The sequence below is a fragment of the Diceros bicornis genome, chromosome 33 (assembly GCF_020826845.1).
Source record: "Diceros bicornis minor isolate mBicDic1 chromosome 33, mDicBic1.mat.cur, whole genome shotgun sequence".
NCBI lineage: Eukaryota > Metazoa > Chordata > Mammalia > Perissodactyla > Rhinocerotidae > Diceros > Diceros bicornis.
Genome location: NC_080772.1, coordinates 31,374,557 through 31,394,481, shown reverse-complemented (window position 1 = coordinate 31,394,481; position 19,925 = coordinate 31,374,557). Strand labels below are relative to the sequence as shown.

Sequence of the window (19,925 nt, the reverse complement as noted above, 5' to 3'; positions counted from 1 at the left end):
TTGAGTTCATGAAAATAAGGGCTAGAACAGTGGCTGGCATGTAGTAAATGCTGCATAAATGTTACCTACTATGATTTATTTAAGGACGTAGATTATACCCTGGGTTTGACCCACTAAGACCATAACCCAGGTAACTCTTGGGCAAATATTGGAGTGGTCCTCGAACACTTCCGGAGACAGGAAATCCTCCCAGATGCTCTATTTAACTTGACTGTCTTATTCCCCTGTACCATGACAGCAAGTTAACCCATGCTTGGTAAGGAAGAACACATCTGCAGACAGCTGGTCTTCGAGGAATGTATCTCAGGGAAGCTAGTGGAGGTGTCCAGCCTAGGGATTTTTGAGCTTTGTCTGAAAGAAACAAGATCCCTGTGTTATGTTGTATAATCACCAAAAAGAAACAGTACTTGTAGAGGGCATGGAAGTACATCACTCAGATCTCCTTTCAAGAGAAGCTGCTGTTTCAGCGGACACAATTGGTGGACAGCCCCCCACCCCTTCGGATCTGCTATGACCACCAAGACCAGGCTTCCTCTAATGGGCAGCCTTTGCTCAGGACAGCCCATCAGCTTGACCTGAGTCTTTCTTGGAACTGCTTCAAAGTTCTTCCTACCCAATCCTTCCTTTCCTCACTCCTTTCTTAGAGGTGTCAGACCTACCTGGTGGCCTGAAGGCCTTCTCGTGTTCCCGCCCTCTGTATCTGTCACAGGCGTTTTCCCAAATAAGTCGCTCGTATACATAGCAGCTATTATGACCTCTCTGAACTTCTAGAAGTTTTACCTGCCCACAAATGAAAGCACACGCTTTATTTCTGTCCATGCAGGATGAACCTTCGTAGAAATAGCACACCAAGTAAGAAAAGAAACGTTAATGCACTTAGTCACGTGTCATACTGAAAAGGCTTTTTTCTCTGTATTTTTATAATCGTTTTTACTTGGCTCATTTTCTCATCAAATTTCAAATAAATCCAGATTCTCTAGGTTGTGTGCTTGTTAATTCCTTATCATAAGCTCATGGGTTCATGTCAGGTATGTAGAAAGGCAAATTTATAAGCCTTCCTAATGATTCAAAAAAAAAAAAGCAACGAAGACAAATAGGTAACCATTGAGCTGTTGACTGTAGAGGCCCATTTGCATTTGAAATATTTAGGACTTCATAATAGCACAGAATTGAAAGATACATTGACTGGGTAATTCCACCATAGTTTAATCAACGTGCTATCACAGTAAGTGCGCCTATAAACTGCAGCTCCACTCAATATGACAACCTAAATGAGTGAAAAATTACCAGCAGAGTTAGAAATTACTAATTATACCTGAGAGCCATACAGTTGTTTTTAGTGATGCTTTGTACATTAAATTTTAATTCCAGCATCGTGGGCTTATAAGCCGTTTATATTGTTTTCAGAAGAAATGTGAAATAGTAGCTACAACGCTTTGCTTCCCCTGAACTGTAGACTTCTCTTGGCTTCAGCTTAAGCTGCATTTGGCATTACTAAGCTGTATTCATCCACCTCTTACTACAGGAAACTGGATATGCCCTGGCCAGTAGCCACCCAGCCGTGTTACTGATCTGCTGTTATGCCCAGCGGTAACCTTTGCATTGTGTTCCTGACTGTATCAGTTTCTCCTGCTTATTCCATTGGGGAAGTCATGTTCCTTGTGTGCAGAGTATACACAGCTAAAGGTGCAGTTGTTCAGCCTTTGGGTGTTCAATAAGTACTTTGATTTCATAGTGCTTAGATTATAGTGTTATAAACAAATTTAAGAATGATAGAATTTACCATTTTCTAGGAACAGGATACCTAATTGATGGTCTGAATTGATCTGTTGTCAAATAATGGCTGTATGAATTGATGGAAACATATATTGGTTAAAATATAAATGAAAGAACATAGGGAATAGAGCCAGGAATGTTGTGTGTGTGTGTATGAGAATTCTCCGGAAGGCAGCATAGATGCTTCCACTCATTTCTCAGAATCTGGACATTCCAAGTGCCTTGTGTAGAACACTGACAAGTTGTGGGGCAAGGAATTCTGCCTAAAGCAATACTTTGCACATAGTAGACATTATCGAATTCAAGTTTGCTTGAATTATATTAATAGGAAATTTTGTTCAATAAAAGCCAGCTCCAGAAATAAAATTACCCACAGTTCACACCTTAGGAAAGAGAACCATGGTCTGGCTCATTGATCTGAAACAATCAATTTAAAGTGAGGATAAACTGGTACACTTCTAGCCTGTGAAACTAAAGACAAATGTTTATTTTAAATAAGAGCCAATATCAGGTTGAACCATATGAGACTGCCACTTTTGTAGATAAAAAATAGTGAGTACTGGCAATTTCATATGGTTCAACCTAACGGTATACAACAGGTATTGGTGTAGGGTTAGAATGTGGGTATATGAGTTGAATTGAAATTTAATCATTCAAAACATTTTAAGCATATTATAAGAATTCTATTTAAAGAAAATCCATAGAGGGCCGGCCCTGTGGCTTAGCGGTTAAATGAGCGTGCTCCGCTGCTGGCGGCCCGGGTTCGGATCCCGGGCGCGCACTGATGCACCGCTTCTCCAGCCATCCTGAGGCCACGTACCACATACAGCAACTAGAAGGATGGGGGAAACTACTGGGGCTTTGGGGGGAAAAATAAATAAATAAAAATTTAAAAAAATAATAAAGAAAATCCATAGAGAATCTTTTTGAAAGCAAAACGCTCTTTTTTAATATGAGTAATAAGCCTATAATTTAATCCATTTTTGTCGACTTGAGATTTTATATGCTATCTTTTCATTAATGTGGAATCACCCATATATATAAAAGAAATCGTTTTTATTATAATTTTAAATGTAATACAGAAAATCTAAAATGAATTGCGTTTAGTTCACAAATATATTTCAATTATGGAAGATGACATGTATGCCTCAAATTTAAAACAAGGTTATAGAGATGATCATGAGAACAGCAGTAATGTGTGGAATGAAGTCCCCATGGGGCCACTGGGATAAGGCAGGCCTGACTGACTGGCCTAGTGCCCTTAGAAAGGTACCAAAGTATCCATATTTGTAAAATGGGGCAATAATATCAACCCACAGTGGCAATTAAAAATAGTGTACAGAAAGTGTCTACCATAAATATTAACGCCAATAAATATTAGCTCAATAAATATTAGCTATTATTAGAAAGAAGATTCAGTTTTGAAAAAAGAATACTTTTTTTTTTCTTTTTTTAGGCCAAGTCTGGAACTTAAGCAGCTTAAAAAGAGATTAATTCAGTCCATATCACTTACCAGTTTGTCCCCACTGGAGGTATCAGTCCTGCCACAGGGGTAGCCAGAAGTGGCTGATGTCTCCAGGCAGGTCCCAGACCAGGTAAACGTGAAATAAACCAAAATTTAAAAATATAATAAAAAGCCCCTAATTCCCCCTCAGCCTAGAGCACGAGGGTGAATCAGCCCACTTGACTGCGTCTGACCGCTGTCCTCTTCCCAGCTCATGTGGCTGCTCCTGGAGGGCAGGGCCCTTCCCTCAGAGCTCGAACCACAGTGCCTTTGCAGGCCAAGGGCAGTGCTGGCTCCAAACTGCTCTGTGGGGCAGAGCAGTCTCCTCGGGTTGGGAACAACGTGTCTTCTCTCTTTGAACAAACAACAAGGTAAAATGCTGCAGTGGTCACTCCCAGCCCGCATTTAGGTCTGTTGCCAACATAATAATGATACTATTTCAGGAAAGAGAAGCAGCAGAAATAAGCAATACAGTCTTCTTTAACCTTATTTTTAAAAATATCTGGAGGAAAAAAATCACCTTATTTTTCGTTAATTGGCAAACCAGAAAACACTGGATTTCTTCTCTCCCAACTGTCCTCGTGCAGTAACTATTATCACCATAAACATAGCTGGACGCTCTTTACATTTTGGATTTGAGGCCTCGAAGCAATAACGTAATTAACCCCACCAGTAAGTCTGGAAGGCCTGACATGGACACGAATGTTAAGAGTAGGAGAGGCAATTTTTTTTTTGAGAGATGCAATTTTGATGACAGTTTTCTTCTTGAGGACGACTGTGACATTATCAGGCGGACTGTTAACCTGCAGACGGCCTGAATGACTCGGGCACTTGAACCCCATTAGCCGGAGCCCCACAGCCCCTGCACACATGGCAGGCCCTGCCCGACAAGGTGGTCCCCCAGGACCCCAGGACCCACTGGCTGGTAGCCTGGACAGCAGCCCAGCTAAAAGCTTCCTGAAACATCCATGGGCACTTTCCAGAGAGTCACACAGCCTTGCTTTGGCCACTGCTGAGTGGCAGGCAGATGCTCAGTGGATAGAGAGAAGTATGCGAGGACTCTGCCGCCCCAGACAGCCTCCTCCTTCCCCAGATAGGAGGAAAGAGGCTGGCCTCCTCCAGCAGGGAGCTGGGTCTGGGGGCATGGTCATCTCCAGCCCCTTTCATCTCCTCCTCCAGGCACAGAGCACACACGGGTCCACACAGAGACACTCACTCCCAGACATGGAAGTGCACACACAGACACACACACTCACACAGATATGCACACAGACCCACACAGGACATTGACACAGGTAGACACACACACACACAGACGCACAAAACACACACTATCACAAGGGGGAATTTGATGTGTTCCCTCTGGTCCTCTGTCACCTGAGGCCTACACGACAGCCCCAGAAGGGCACTCCCACGTGCACAGACGGCTTTGTGTCGGAGAGAACTGCGTGGATTTAAGACTGGCCTTGTGACTCCGGGAGAACACGTCGGCTGCAATCAAAAACGCCAAAGCTACAAAGCAAAAAGTCCATCGAGGGATGTTCCCGATGCTTCCCTGAGCTACACTTGGCAGCCTGCGCACATCAAGAAGTCAGCTAATCACACAGAATTGTTTTCAGGAGATTTGGATCTTATCATTTAATAATGTTATTGCTGCCATTCTAGAGTTCGCTGACGGGTCTGCGAGCCTCTGTGAATATAGCAGAATTATCACAGACACTGGAGCAAAATCATTTTGCATAGAGAAGTCGACATTTTTTTAGGGCCAGTAAAAAAGTATTCAGATGAATGATTTATTTAATAACTGAATTTTTGAGGAACTGATTTCCACAAGAGGAAATGAATAAATTACCAGGTCTAGGGGCCGGCCCGGTGGCGCAAGCAGTTGGGTGCGCACGCTCTGCTGTAGTGGCCTGGGGTTCGCTGGTTTGGATCCCCGGCGTGCACCAACGCGCTGCTTGGCAGGCCATGCTGTGGCGGCGTCCCATATAGAGTGGAGGAGGATGGGCACGGATGTTAGCCCAGAGCCAGTCGTCCTCGGCAAAAAAAAAAAAAAGGTGGATTGGCAGATGTTGGCACAGGGCTGATCTCCTCACAAAAAAAAAAAAAAAAATTACCAGGTCTAATAAGATGGGAGAGAGAGAGCAGAGAACAAGAACACCTGCAGAAGTTTTCCAGATGCTTTCTATGCTCTTCCCTGCCACCCCTCAGTCACTGTCACCCACCATTGCTTAATGCTGATTTGTCCAAAAAGCCTTCGGTAAGAACTTACCTTAAGCAAGGTTTTGTGCTAGGTGTTGGGAGTAGAGAAATGCAAGAGTGAGTCTGATCTACCTGAGGGAGGAGGGAGCACAAGCAATGCAGACGACACAATACAGGAGCGGGGGCGCCCAGCACGGCCTGGCAGGTGTAAGCAGGCTTCCCAGGAGGGGGACTGAGCTGGTTATGGAAGGGTGGGTAGAAATAGGCCAGGTGGAAAGAGGAGGAAGCTTGTTGCAAGCAGAGGGCATAGCTTGTGCAAAGGTGTGGAGAAGGGGATGCGTGTTTTCTTATGGAGAATTGCAAGGAGTCAGGGAGCTGCGCTGCAGAGCAGCTGGGGTGAATGGGGGGAGCCCCGGGGAGACCCAGGGGCTTCCTGCACAGGAATGTGATCCCGGAGGCAGTGGGGAACCTCCCAGGAAGGTATTTCTCCGTGTCCCCATTGCTGTTAACAAGCCGCTGCCCTCCACTCTTGCGTAAACCTCCTGGTGCTTTGAGGCGTCTTCCACCTCAAAGGCGTCTTACCCTTCCCTGACTTTCCTGACAGGCTGGTCCTTCACCCTTTGTGTGAGTCATAGTTTCCTCTCCTTCTCAATCCTGCCATCGTCCTGGATGACGTCAGTGACCATCCAATACACAGCCTCACCATTTGTGATCCAGTGACTTCCACCTCCATTCTGCCTCCACCCTCCACTCCTGTGGCCCTGCCAGCTCCCAGAATTCTCTGTATACGGAGTCTCCATCTCCGGTACCTGGCTCCTGCTCATAACCTCCTGTGCTTCCAGCTTCCTCTCTCTTTTGCTTCTACCATACCTGGTTTTTGACCTCATCAAGATCTCTGGTTTCTCTCCATTTGCTCCCCCATCTTTCAGTCCCCTCAGCATTCACTCACTTCCTAATCCAGCCAAGATCCCACAGCTCTCTCTCCAAACACAGTTTTTCCAAAACCTTCCGCTTCCGTGTGCTCTTATTCGTTGCACCCACCCCGCACGGCATTAGTCCGGCAGCCTGCCCTCACACCCTCCCGCTCCAGGCTTCTGGGCACAGCCACGAGACCCCTCCGGTCACCACCACACAGAATCAAGGTTTCCAGCCTCAGGGGAGCAGTCACCGCTGCATGCCTTTGGGTGTCCAGTTCCGTTTTCTCTCCCATTACCCAGATTTCAAACCTTCAGCTCTCCAGAGTCCCCCGCCCACTCCCCACGGAGAAACGCATGTACTTCTGAGGAAGGCATTAAAGCAGAGACCTCCAAAAAGAAACATGGTCGACTTCCGAGCCCCACACCTGCAAATGGGCCTGCACCCAGACCAGCTCCAGTTGTAAGGCAGTGGCTCTGCCTTTTATCTACAGTTCATTCCTCCTGAGCCCAGGACCCCGCTCCACACAGCCTCAGAGAGACCTTGTCCCTTTGTTGTCCCTTCTCTCCTGTGTCTTCAGCCTCTCCATGGCTGCTGGCTCCTTCCTGTCAGCAGTTCCATTCGGCTGAAGAAAAAACACTCTAACACGCGCAAGAAACTGCATTCTTCTCCCTTCATGGTCAGGCCTCTTTAAAGGGTCGTTTACAATCACTGCCTCCAATTTCTCACCTCCTGCTTCCTATTCAGTCCTCACCCCACAGCAATCCCGCTTCCACTGCTGCTGAAGTTCTGCCTACGTCCTTGCTGCGACTTCCAGGGGACCCCATGGCTCCGGATCTGGCTCCATCTCCCCATCGCATTTGATGCTGTTAACCTGTGCCCCCTTGAGATTCTCTCCTCTTGTATTCTCGAACCACTCTCTTCATTTCTTTTCTACCTCCCTGTCCACTCCTGCTCAGTGTCCCAGAGTGCAGGTGGGAAAAACACCCCAAGCGTGTTAGGAGACAGAGAGAAAAAGCGAGTGGGAACAGGAGCGAGGAGCAAGGTCTTGGAGGAGGGTGAAGAGAGCACGGGTGGAGGCCTGGCTTCAGACGGGAAAAGCAACACTTGACCCACCTGTGAGACCGGAGAAAGGAGCTAAAAAGGCACAGTGTGAGAAAGGTCATGCCTTGGAGGCCTCAATTTTCTCTAAAATGTAGGAGGTGAGAGTATCCGCTGTTTGGGTTGGCAGGAGTTGAACTTTAAAGAGAGGTGAAGATCTAGAATGAGCCCGGGTGCCAGTGGAAGTGTGTGCTGATCAAGGACGGGTGAAGGACTTGTTGAGGCCAGCACAGGTAGGATCTGGGCAGAGGACAGATGCACTCATCAGCCTTTAGCATTTTCCATCAGCACTGGGCTGCCCCAGAGCAGGAGAGTAAAGAGCAGCCAGGGAGGATCCAGCCAGGGTTTGGTTCTTCCGGGCCAGTGAAGCAAAAGGCTAGACAGGCCAGGGATTCAAGGATGCTGATGGAAGACGCATCCAGGCGATCAACCAATGAACCCAAACCATAGGGAAGAAGTAGACGGCAGCGAGCTGGTAACCAAGGAGACAATGGAGGAAGCAAGACACTGGCTGTCTCTGGGGGATGGAGGGGCGGGTGCCATGGCAGCGAGGCAGTGTGAGCTGGAAGGAAAAGAGAGTGTGAGGTAGGGGTAGAGCAATACTAGGTTATGGCCAAAATCCAGGCGCTTGTTCTCGTTTTTATTTGTATTATGAAAGTTTCAAATAGGCACACAGGTGAGAGAATGGTCCAATGAATCCCATCACCTAGCTTCAACAGTTACCAACATCTTATTTCATCTAATCATCCACAACTCACACTTTAGGGGGTGGGAGAGTGGGAGGCTGTAGTATATTAAAGGAAATCCTAGTTTTCACATTATTTCACGTATAAACACTTCGGTGAGTAAAATTCAGGTTTTTAACCGGAGAATAGTACACTGAAATAAGAGTTTGGGTCAAGGATGATAATAATAATAATTACTATTTATTGTTTAATATATGCCAGATATTTTACAGATATTTAATTCTTCCAAAACTCCATGAGGTCAGTATTATTATCATTCCTATTTTATAAATGAGAACTATGAAGCTGTGCAAAGTTATGAGCTTTTCCTAAAATCACTCAACTAGTAAATGGAGCTGCTGGGGATTAAACCTCAGTCTGTCTGACTGCAGTGTCCTTCCTCTCAAGTTCAGCGCTCTGCTGAGTGTTTTGGGGGCTAAAGGGACAGAAATTACGAAGTTATTGGGTGCTTTCAATCTCCTAGGATCATAATTCCAAGGTAAAAATAATGGCTATCATTTATGTGCCAAAATGTGATCACTATTCGGGGAGAGAGGTGCTGACGGAAAGGCTGGTTGATGCCAGAGTAGGAAGCAGGAGAGAGCAACATCGCTGCACAGCTGAGCCTCAAAGGACCAAGGGTTTTTGCGTGAGGGTGCAAAGGGATGGTCTCCCAAGGGTGGCAGGTCAAAGGCCCACAGCCCCGCCTGGCTTCAGTGGGGCTGACAGGATGAGTAACTAACTCCGATAGAAAGAAGCGTGACCCTGTGGGAGAGCCATGGTGGGGACATGTGAAGGTCTATTTACCGTGGAACTTGGGAGCCAGTGGGCAGAGCGACAAGGGCCAGGAAAGAAGTCGGTGATGGGAGGGTCCAAGAGGAGCAGGCAAGTGGAACAAAGGATAAGACTGAACGTTGTCTTTTCAGGCCAAGTGAAATGGACATCAGAGCAATTGCCGTGGCACTCAACGTGTGGTCCGTGGACCACTGCCCATCTGCCGACTCCATTAGTCCACAATGGGCTAGGTACAGAAATTGAGAGGAAGCAGCAGTTTAGAAATTTGCAGAGCAATTTGACATTGCCACAACTTCCACCGGCCAATTTTTCTTGTAATTTACGAAAGTGCCAATCCATGCCAGATTAGAAATTTCTTAGAAATGATCCTTCACCACAGAGCGTTTCAGAAGCACTGGTCTGTATTGCCGTATGTATTATGACGTATTTGCTCTCATTTTCCCATCTTGTTTGATTAAGGCCACTGGACACTTTATTTCAATAGGCAGCTTCCCTGTAGTCTTAAAAGAAACAACAGCTGAAATGAAATTGGAGGAGTTAACACTAACCACTCTGGCTACAAGATTCATTTAGAAAGGAAACGAAGCTTTTGTGTTTATCACATTTACTAGTTACTGAATCCAGTTTTCCAAACTCTTAGTAAAAGCTTTCCCAGAATTCCAAGATTGGGGGTGGTTACTGTGGGCTTTCCAGTAGAAGAGATTTTATTTTCAGATTTTATTCCTTGTTTTAGGATTACCACAAGTTTTAAAAGTAATTGAACTTGGTCTAGACAGCAGATTTCGGTAGTTGCTAAGGAACTGGATTAGTGCTAATCTAAGGGATGTAGTATTCATTTTTATTTCCATTTGTTACTACAGAACTTTAATTGCAGATAAATGTCTTTTATGGCTCTCCGGGGTGTAAAACATTTCTCTCTTAGCTGGTGGGTTAGCCAGGGGAGACCATGTTTCTATGCACCCTGCAAGCAGACGGCATTCAGGCATGAAGTGGCTCAAAAGAAGAAAAAGGCCTCTCGCGGCTTAGACAATAGCTGGCCTTGTAAGCACAGGCCATGGCTGAGCGCTCAGGCCCAGAGCAGCAGCGCCCGCCCGGGCAGTGGACCCAGGGCCTGGGGGCCGTGTCCGCTGATGCTGCACGCGCTCCTGATCGCCTCCGCACGTCTCAGATGATGTCATCCTGCAACCTGCTGCCACAGTCACCAGGCAGTCAATTCCTCAGATAAAAGATCAGTTGTCAAACCAAGAAACTCATTTTCCACATGGCAGCCAGACTGAGCTTTTTGAAAAGCAAATCTGATAGCATCACCCCAGCCTGACCTGTCCTCCTCCAGCCCCAGTCTGCTTGAAACACTTGAGTGCTTCCCAGGGCCTTTAAGAAAGGGATGAAAACCCTTGCAGAGCTCAGAAGGCCTTATCTGGGCTGTCCCTTTCCAAGTGCACGGCGTGCCATGCTCGGCCTTCCCCTTCCTCTCGAAGGCAGCCTTGCCCTCATTCTTACGCTGCCCGCCCAGAGCTCGTCCTTGCCCTCACTAGGCACCCCCAGTGCTCACTCCCGGTCTCCATTAGCCAGGAGCACCTAGGTAGGTCCTCATCAATCCATACCACTCCTTCCTGGCATCCGTCACATCTGTAGGTTCACGTTTATTTGTGTGTGTTTGACTAAGATCTGGGTCTCCAACAGACTAGAGCTCAGGAGGGCATAGACCGCCGGGTCCTCTTTGAGACTGTATTTCCAGTATCCAGAAGAGCCCCCAGCACGTAGCTAGCACTCCAAGAGCAAGGATTGAAAGCAGAAACTCTTAAACGTAAAATCCAAACAGCACTTCAGCCTTCGGCTATTTGTGGACTCTCCTCAAGAGCCACGATATCATGAGCTGTGTCTCTGCCAAGGCCCCGCCGTGACGCTCTAGTGAGGGACCGCAGCTGCTCCTCTGTGCGCCAGTTGCCAGCTCTTACAGAGTAACACCCATGAAGTTACAACCGTTTGGTTCTGTCTGGAAAATAACACCACCACCACCATCCCAAAAAAAAGAAAAGCAACAGCTGCTAGTGCTGGTGCTGAATAAGGAGAACAAGTGAAGTCATCTAATGCTTTCCTCTCTCACCGGGGTGTATGCAATGGGCGTATTCATGAATTTGAAGGTTGATAATAGCTAACACCCGTGGAACCCTGACTATGGGTGAGGCTGTGTGTTGCTGTTTGCGGATATTTTCTCATTAGATCTATTTTTATCCTCCTTTTACAGATGAAGAAACAGAGACTCAGAGATGTTAAGTAGTATACCCAAGGTCACACAGTAGTGGCAGAGAGTGGGTTTGAGGCCACATGATCTAACACATTCCAGAGCCTGCACTCTTAACCATTACCTGTACCTCCTCTCCCAGAGAGGTCCAGGACACATCCTTAGCAGATATCAAGGGATATCTCATAGGCTAAATACTATCTGTTGGTAGAGGAACAGTTGTCCCTTAGTTTAATACTTTGGGTTTGAATTAAGATTTAACTAAAAATAGCTGAAGCGGTTACCTTTACTTTCTTCCCTTTCCATTACATTTTCCATTTTGACCCATTTCTAAGATACAGATTTATCATCTCTCTCTCTCCCAGATAGATATCTTCATGAATGTTCAATGGCTTCTCTCTGCCTACAAGAATACGACAAAGCACTTAGCCTGGCACATGAGGCCCTGGTGAACTGGCCCAGACTCTGTCCCCTCTCATCTCCCACTGAATCCTTCAGACTGGACTCCTAAGCAGATCACAAGCCAAGGACTTGCCTGCTTCCTTGCCTGAAATGTGGTTCTCCCATCTTGAAATCCTATTCATCCATCGAAGCCAGGTCAACCTGAGGGACAAATAGCATAAAGAATGACAACAAATACTACTATTATTTTTTAAATAATTCTAAATATCATTAAGTTCCATAATACTCAACCAAGTCTGGGAGGAAAGAGTCATTGAAAACGGTCTCAGCCTTTTGAAAACATGTGATTGGTAAGATTTTCAACAGTAGATTCGCATTCAATTTCAAATTAGGAGAGAATATTTCATATCACCTCTAGTGGGTTTTTTTCCTCAACAACTCTAAATCTACCAGAAGGCCTTTGCAGCAGTTTTCTCAAAGTGTAACGGATTCTACTTTGTATATCATCTCTTCGTGTTTAATTATAAGGATTTGAATTTGCAGCACTAATTAATCAGTAATTAGATAGTACTGTACCAAAAGAAATTAAACAAAGATAAAAACAACAACACAACTCAGCACAGGCCATATCATCTGGTCATGTTTCATGCAGCATGATAAAAAAAACTCCCTGAGAAAAACAGGTTAACCAGATCATTAGCAATATATTCCTTTGATTTTTTTTCTTGTTGTTGTCAGTGATCTCCAAGGCCAATGGGAAACTTAAAGGTAATCCAAATACAAAAACATTATGATTATATTAGTGTTTATTCCTCTTTTCACTCTTCATCAGAAATCCGCTTTATAACACTCAATAATTATTTTGAAATGTAGTGGTAGACTTTGGCGATGCAAAAAAAAAAAATGCATACTTTATAATGATACATTCTCTATGGATCTTCATATTTAAAAAACACGTAAATCAGCTTTTGAGTTAATTATCGATTAGACCTCTAAAACAAAATGTTCACCTTAGATATGAAAAATCAAAAAAGATAGAAAGGAGATTGGAAAAATAAAGGTCCCTGAAACCCAGATGTAGAAGAGGAAAAAGGTGTGAGTGTAGAGCAGGTCCTTTTCGGGGTCAGGGTGGCAGGCAAGGGGACCCTCTCCCTGCCATGCTCTTGGGCCTCTTCTCCTGGTTCCTAAACTGTTTGTTAATGAGAGAAAAAGAGAAGACTGACGGTTGGAAAGAGAGGTCAGCAGCTCCTGTAATTCAGTCTTGGGAGAGATGACAGAGTGGCCTGCTCAGGTGTGCCCCACGCTGGTGTGGAGAGATGCTGACAGCTGGGCTCTGGGGATGGCAATCGGAGGACTCTCAGGGTCTACACGGCAGTCTGTATAGCAAGCCTTTCTCCTTCAAGGCCCCCCAGGTACTCCTTCCCCTGTGACCATGACCACACGGGGAGACAGCCAACAAAACACTCAAAGTTACCTGAAGGCACTCTAAGTTCTTTCCCTGGCGCTGGTTCAAGAGGATTCATTTCCGTAAGAAACTGGCATCACCTTTCCTCCCAAGAACGAGGATCTTGTAAATCGTGGATATTGTAAAATCTTTTCATGGTATGCCAAATGAGTGAGCAATTTTTTCCCTAAGTGTATGAGATTGTCTTGAAAACTTCTGCAGGGTGAATTTCATTGTCTCCTCTCAAGCTTGCTTTCTAGACGTATTTTTAATTGCCTGTCTCTGAAACAAGGTAATTTGTCTTTTGATGGAACAGTTAGCTGAGAAAGAGCATAAGGTGCCTTGAGAAGAACTAGAGAAGAAAATTTCAAGTCCCATCTTTTGGTACCTTGGATTGAAAGAGTAAGCTCTGCTTAGTAATTTAGCATCATGGTGGGCATTGTAAAGCCAAATTGTAATAATTTTTATAACTTCATGATAAAATTATTTGAGCAGCCCCCTACCCCAACATTGAGAACAATTTGATTGTTCTCCAGTTTAGGAATCTCCTTCCCACTGTGTTGGGAAGTGAAGCTATAAAGTTTCTATCTGTAAGAGTTCATTGCTTTTACAGATTATACAGCACACCTGTGAGTGAAAGCCACATTTGTCAACATGACAATTCATTTGTCAATATGGCTTATTAATCCTCTGTCGTGCTTCTTCAACTGTTCCCTAATTTGAAAATGTTCATCCCTCAGGAGGTGGTACAATTTATCTGATGTCAACGTGCTACGTAAATTTTTGCCTATTAACTTCTTTATTGAAATAAGCTTAAACAAGCTGACTCCAGTTCATAATGATCATTATCTTATGAACCTTTATTCAGGGTTAACTGGCCAAAATTAATGAACCAGAGTAACCTCTTCATCTCAGTGAAAGATTACCAGTGGCTCTCCACTTCAACAACATGGTAACTACTCCTGTGACCTATCCTTCGTCTAGTAGAGGGTAGTAGAACAGAGCACTGGGGTTTAAACACCACTGATTGCATTTCTCCTCCACTCTCTCCCATCTCAGTAGATGGCTCTAGCTAATGCTCAAGCCAAACGCCTGGGAGCCATCCCGGATTGCTCCCTTTTGCTCATCTCCCACACCCAGTGCATCAGATCCCCTGCCACTGCCCCACCCTAGACCAAGCCACCCTTTCCTCTCACCCTGACTCCTGGCAGTTATCTCCGGACTAGCTTCCCTGCTTTTATTCCACCTTCCGTAGAATCCATCCTCCATATAACAGTTCAAGTAATTATTTTAAAAATGTTAATCATGGAGGCCGGCCCGGTGGCATTGTGGTTAAGTTCTTGCGTTCCGCTTCGGCGGCCCGGGGTTCGCTGGTTCAGATCCTGGGCTCAGACCTACTCACCGCTCATCAAGCCACGCTGAGGCAGCTTCCCATATGGAAGAGCTACAACTGTACAATATGATACACAACTATATACTGGGGCTTTGGGGAGAAAAAAGAAAGAGAGGAAGATTGGCAACAGATGTTAGCGCAGGGCCAATCTTCGTCAAAAAAAAAAAAAATACTGATCATCTTTTGTCACTAGGCCCACTTAAAGACTTCCAGTGACTTCCCGTTCCTCTTAGAATTAAAACAGAAACACCTCCCATGGCCACAGGACCCCCCATGACCAGCTCTGCACCCTTCTCCCCTTCTCACACTCACTGGGTTGTTCTCCAACTAGCCAGTGCTCGTTCCTGCAGCCTGCCTTTACACGCTGTCTCTTCTGCTTGGACTGCATTTCCCACCCCTCAGACTGACTCCTCTTCCCACTTCACACCTCACCTCAGATGTCACCTCCTCAGAGAAACCTTTCCTGACCAACTGAAGTGCAGCCGCCCACAGTCACCAAGTCAACCTGATATGCCCTTCATAGCACTTGTCACTATCAGAAATTATTCTGCTCCTTTTTCTTTACTGATCATTGTGTTTCTCCCCACCAGCCTTGTCTGTTGTTCACCATGCATCACCTGTGCCTGGAACAGGGTCTAGCCCATTAGTCCACTCTCAACAAACACTTGCTAGATGAATGACCAATGAATGAATCCTTCTCTTCCTAGTATTATAGGGTTTTGACTGGATCACTTAACCTCTGGACTTCAGCTTCCTCACTTAGACAATAAAGCTAACCAAACATTGCATTTTCATGGGGATAAGTTAAAGGAGTAAACGTGTGTGGTAGCATGTGGTACATGGCATGGCCCACAGTAGACGCACAGTGAGCACGGTTAACAATGTCCCTCCCTGTTTTCCAGGAAATCCTCAGAGGAACTGGACATGGACAAGGTGACAGCAGCAATGGTACTAACCAGCTTGTCCACCAGCCCGTTGGTTCGAAGCCCTCCTGTGCGACCGAATGGTGAGCCTGGGGTATGGGGCATAAGGAAGGGCCCCTAGACACCAAGAGCAGGGTCACTCTTTGAGGGAGTCTCATTCCCTTGGAACACAATGAACAATTAACCCTCACTCATTAGCAGGAGGCAGGGGAAATGTGGAAGAAATGGAGAGCTCAGAGCTTTCAGCTTCCTCCTCATCTTCTGAGACTCCACTGCATCTCCTTCATACGTACATCCATGCAACTCACATTTATTGAGCTCCATCACCTTTCCATCACTACATATTTGTAGTGCTTGTGTTCCTTTTTTCCCAGATAAGTGGAGATTGGTATAATGAAGTTATTTTCCCCAGCATTATTTCTGTTTGATTGGAGAGGCATTTGGATCAGAGTACTCTGAAGATGAAATATTTTTGAAAAAACATTATCCCAGACTCATTATGAAGTAGAACTATTTAATCCATTCATTCATTCAATATATATTTATCAGGTACCATGCTTGATGGTTTGAATTCATCATTGAAAACAATGTCCATACTCCCAGGTAGTGTACAATCTCTATAGGAAAAAAAGACTATCAATCATAGCCATATTAATGGCTAGCGTTTATTGAGTACTTACTATTTGCCAAGTACTAGGCTCGCTTTATCCCATGTAATTCTCACAACAACTCTATGAGATGTTATCATCACTGTTTTACAGATGAGTGAACTGAGGCACGTGGGGATTAACTGACTTGTAAATAACAGAGCTGAAATTCTATTCTAATATCCTTCTGATTCCAGGTCTTCTATCTTAATCATGATATAATATTGACTCATATAATTCAATATGACAAATCAGCAAGGCACTAGGAGATGAAGTTGGAGAGCCTGGCAGGAGATCTCTCAAGAAGGGCCATCTGTGCCTGGCTAGGAGTGTGGACATTAATCTGAGGCTATCAGAGAGCTATTAGATGACTTAAGCCCTGGAAAGTTACAGTTGGGTTTATAAGCAAAAACAAAACCATATGGGTGCCTGAACCTTGTTGGTGACAGGGGGGGTGAATAGGGCATAGTTGGGAAACATGAAGAAGGCTGAATCAACAGGACTTGGTGATGGGCAGAGAGGATGAAGGACAGGGAGTGACAAGAGTGACTTCAGTCAGTATGCTTCAGAGGAGGCCCATTCCCTGAGACAGGGAACAATGGGAAGGAACAGATCTATTGGTGAATGTTTGGGGCAAGAGGTGGGGTTGCTGAAAAGGTGATGGGTTCAGTTTGAAAGAAGTTTAGTAGACAGTACCTGAGGATCAGTAACGGGTCAGCGTCTGGTGGAGATTTGGGTAGAACCTGGGAGAGAGATCTGGGCTGATGATGCAGAATTGGAAGGCAGCATTTTGAAGCCATGAGAGTAAATGAGATCACCAGGAGAGAGTTATGTAGAAGCAGAGTGTGAAGAGAAGATGGCTAAGGGGGAGAGGCTCACCATACTGTAAGGGGTCAACAGAGGGAAGAGAGCCCAAGAACAGTCTGAGGGGTGACCAGAGAGGTAGAGGAGAACTAGGAGAGTGTGGTTTCATGGAAGCCAAGGGAAAAGCTTGGTTCAAGGAGAGCCATCTGATGCCTCAGGTCAGACATGAAAAGGACTGAATTCCACATGAGGTAGAAGGTCCCTGGTGGTTTTGGCAAGAGCATCCACAGTGAACTAACCACGGGCAGAAGACAGACTGTAATTCACTGAAATGAATGCACTGAGACCGCTGAATGGAACTTACCAGCAAGGGAAAACCTTCTCTTAAGAGCCAGACCAGTCGATGAGACTGAGCTATGGTTCTCACATAATTTGGTTGTAAGCATGAGGTGTTAAAATAAATTTGTTGAACATCCAATGAGTCCTCACCAAAACTTACTCCAACCCAACTGTAAGCGGCAAGAATGACCAAGATGCTGGGAATTCAAATCAATACCATAAACCAGTAGTGCCTACTGTCATGATTCACCACAGCTGGGTGATGCCACCTCTTTACATAGAGTGGATAAGGTGCTCTCGGGATGAGCCTGGCCGTTCCTGTTGAAGGACCTGCCCTCTCTTCTCAAGGCCTCTTGGCAGACAGGTATCCTGATTTACCTTTCTCAGTTTGTCAACGCCACAAAGAAAGATTACAGTAAAAGCAAAACTGAAGGCCCTCCCAAAACCAATCCTAGGAAAAAGGAATTGCAGAATTTCATGGAATCCTCAGAGAAGAAAAAGTATATTTTAATATAATCATTATTTTTATTTTTACTATTGCATTCTTTTTTAATTGAGAACATTTTTAATGTTCCTTTTTATTGAAAGGTTAGAATCAAAATAAACCTTTTGCTTCTTCAGTGCAAACTTTTGTTAGCATGGTTATAAAGTAAGTAATTCAATGTTCATTATGATTTAAAAAATAACTATCCAACTAATAATTCAAAATTGATATCTTTCATTTAGTCTGCCACAGGAAGCAAATTCTTAAAAAAGGGAAGCAGTTTATGATAATGAAGGCATTTTTTTTTTTAGAAATAAATATTTTCTGCAGAATTGTTGTATATCAGTGTATTTTTGGAAACTGTTGTGATCCTTTTCTCTCATCATTTTGTCGGGATGTGGGTCTGCAAAGAAGCTGAGATTCCAGCAGTGCCTGTCTGCATTTTTGGCAATACTTGTTTAACATAAGGAGACACTGCTCCCTAAAATATATTATGCATTGGTTCTGACTTTTTTCTGAAAAACTCATTTCTATATCACATTGTCCTTTTGACTAAAAAGTGTTTCTAAAGGAAATGTCATTCACAAGTAAGCAAATTAACTTTTGGCATTGACATGAAGCAGTGTAACCACACTATAATAATAGATGGTTCTCGAAATAAATTCAGTTCCTCATACTTAACATGATTACACATCTAGCACCATGAACTTATTTTATTTTACAAGAGCATCCCGTGGTATACTTATAAGCCTCCTGGGCCTGCCAAGTGAGTTTGTGACACCAGGCAATATTACCTAAGGCCTTAACTAGGCTCCTCTTGAAGTCCTGTTGTACTGAATGGAGCTTCCTTATTTATAACAGGCAGCTCGGGTCTGGTGAGTGTATCCATCTCTGTGTGGCCTGCAGGAGGGAGATACTAATTTGGTTTTGTTGATGCTGGCAAGGCATGAGCCTGCATAAGTGACCATTTGAGTCTGCTAGAGCCTTGCTTTAATGAGATGGGGAACATACTTCTGCTATTTCAACTTAAAACTTCACTCCTTCAACTAACCTTTTTGCTTGACATAGTTGAAGAATATGCTGGAAATCTATAATTAGGTGAAGATAGTCAAGAAATTTTCCCATGAATGTTCGTCTACCGTTTGTCTTCATTACTAATTACACAGATGTGAACAGCATTTTTTTAATGAGGCATTTGGGGATTTTTTTTCCTCCCTGTAGTTATAATATAGTTTTAATATATTCCAAATGCACATAAATATGGAGGAGAAATTATTCAAAAAGAAAGTAGAATTTATACAAATGCTAATGAAGATTGGGAATCTTGAAAAGTAAAGCAAATCTTCAGTGATTAAAAGAGCCCCCCGAAGTCATTCTAACTGGGCGAAGATCTTTCTGTCTTAGCAAACATGTCATAATGTTTGCCCCCAGAAGTGGAAGGGTAAAATTCAACACCAATTTTATCAGTAATTATTACCAATAAATTCTTCTCTGAGCTCAGCTTTGCTGGAGATGAAGGAGGAGACTCAGCACAGGGCCTGCATGCACTGCAGGAGAAAGAGGGCCACCTGGTAGACCAGGGCTTGTGTCCCCAGCCCACGTGACAAGTCACCTAACCTCCTGGTGCCTCGGGGTCATCATCTGTAAAACAGGCATGATAATCCTTACTCTGAGAGACACATGTTGTGAGAATGCATGAGATTGTGTGAATGAGCTTTGTAAGATGTAAAACACCTGTCAAATGTAAGGTACTATTATGTTATAATAAGCAGCATGGTAAATGGCATTAGGTAACTATCCAGAAATTATTATTTCTCTTAGATTCTTAAATCTTTGGCTAACTTTTTCTATAAACGTATTCCAAGGATCACAGTGCTAGGAGAAATTCCTTTTAATGACTTAAAATAGGGGGTAGGGGTGGAGGGAACTCTGCGCCCAAGCAATTCGGTAGAATCCTGCAAAGGATTTCCCTCTTAGAAATACTGCAGTCCGCAAACGCAGAGCTCCCTAAATTTAGCGAACATCTTTTCTCCTCCCTTGTTTTCATATCATCTCCACTGTCATCTTAAGGAACTAGTGTTGCACAAAACAACACACATCAGGAAACTGTTAGAAAAACCTGTGATGTGAGTAAAATAACTAAATATCGACAAACTATCATGCAATAGAATAGAAGCGCACACGCCCGCTGTGGGAACCGGCCGAGGGGACTGCAGGCGCTGTCCC

At 44.4% G+C, this 19,925-nt stretch overlaps 1 protein-coding gene across 1 annotated transcript in view; it reads left to right on the top strand.

Annotated features, from left to right (window-relative positions):
- ZNF704 (zinc finger protein 704) overlaps positions 1 to 19,925 on the top strand; it is a 198,308-nt gene that overhangs the window by 144,237 nt on the left and 34,146 nt on the right. Inside the window, exon 3 of the mRNA XM_058528936.1 lies at positions 15,405 to 15,508. Coding sequence (XP_058384919.1) covers positions 15,405 to 15,508 — 104 coding nt within the window. The remainder of the gene's footprint in view (positions 1 to 15,404; positions 15,509 to 19,925) is intronic.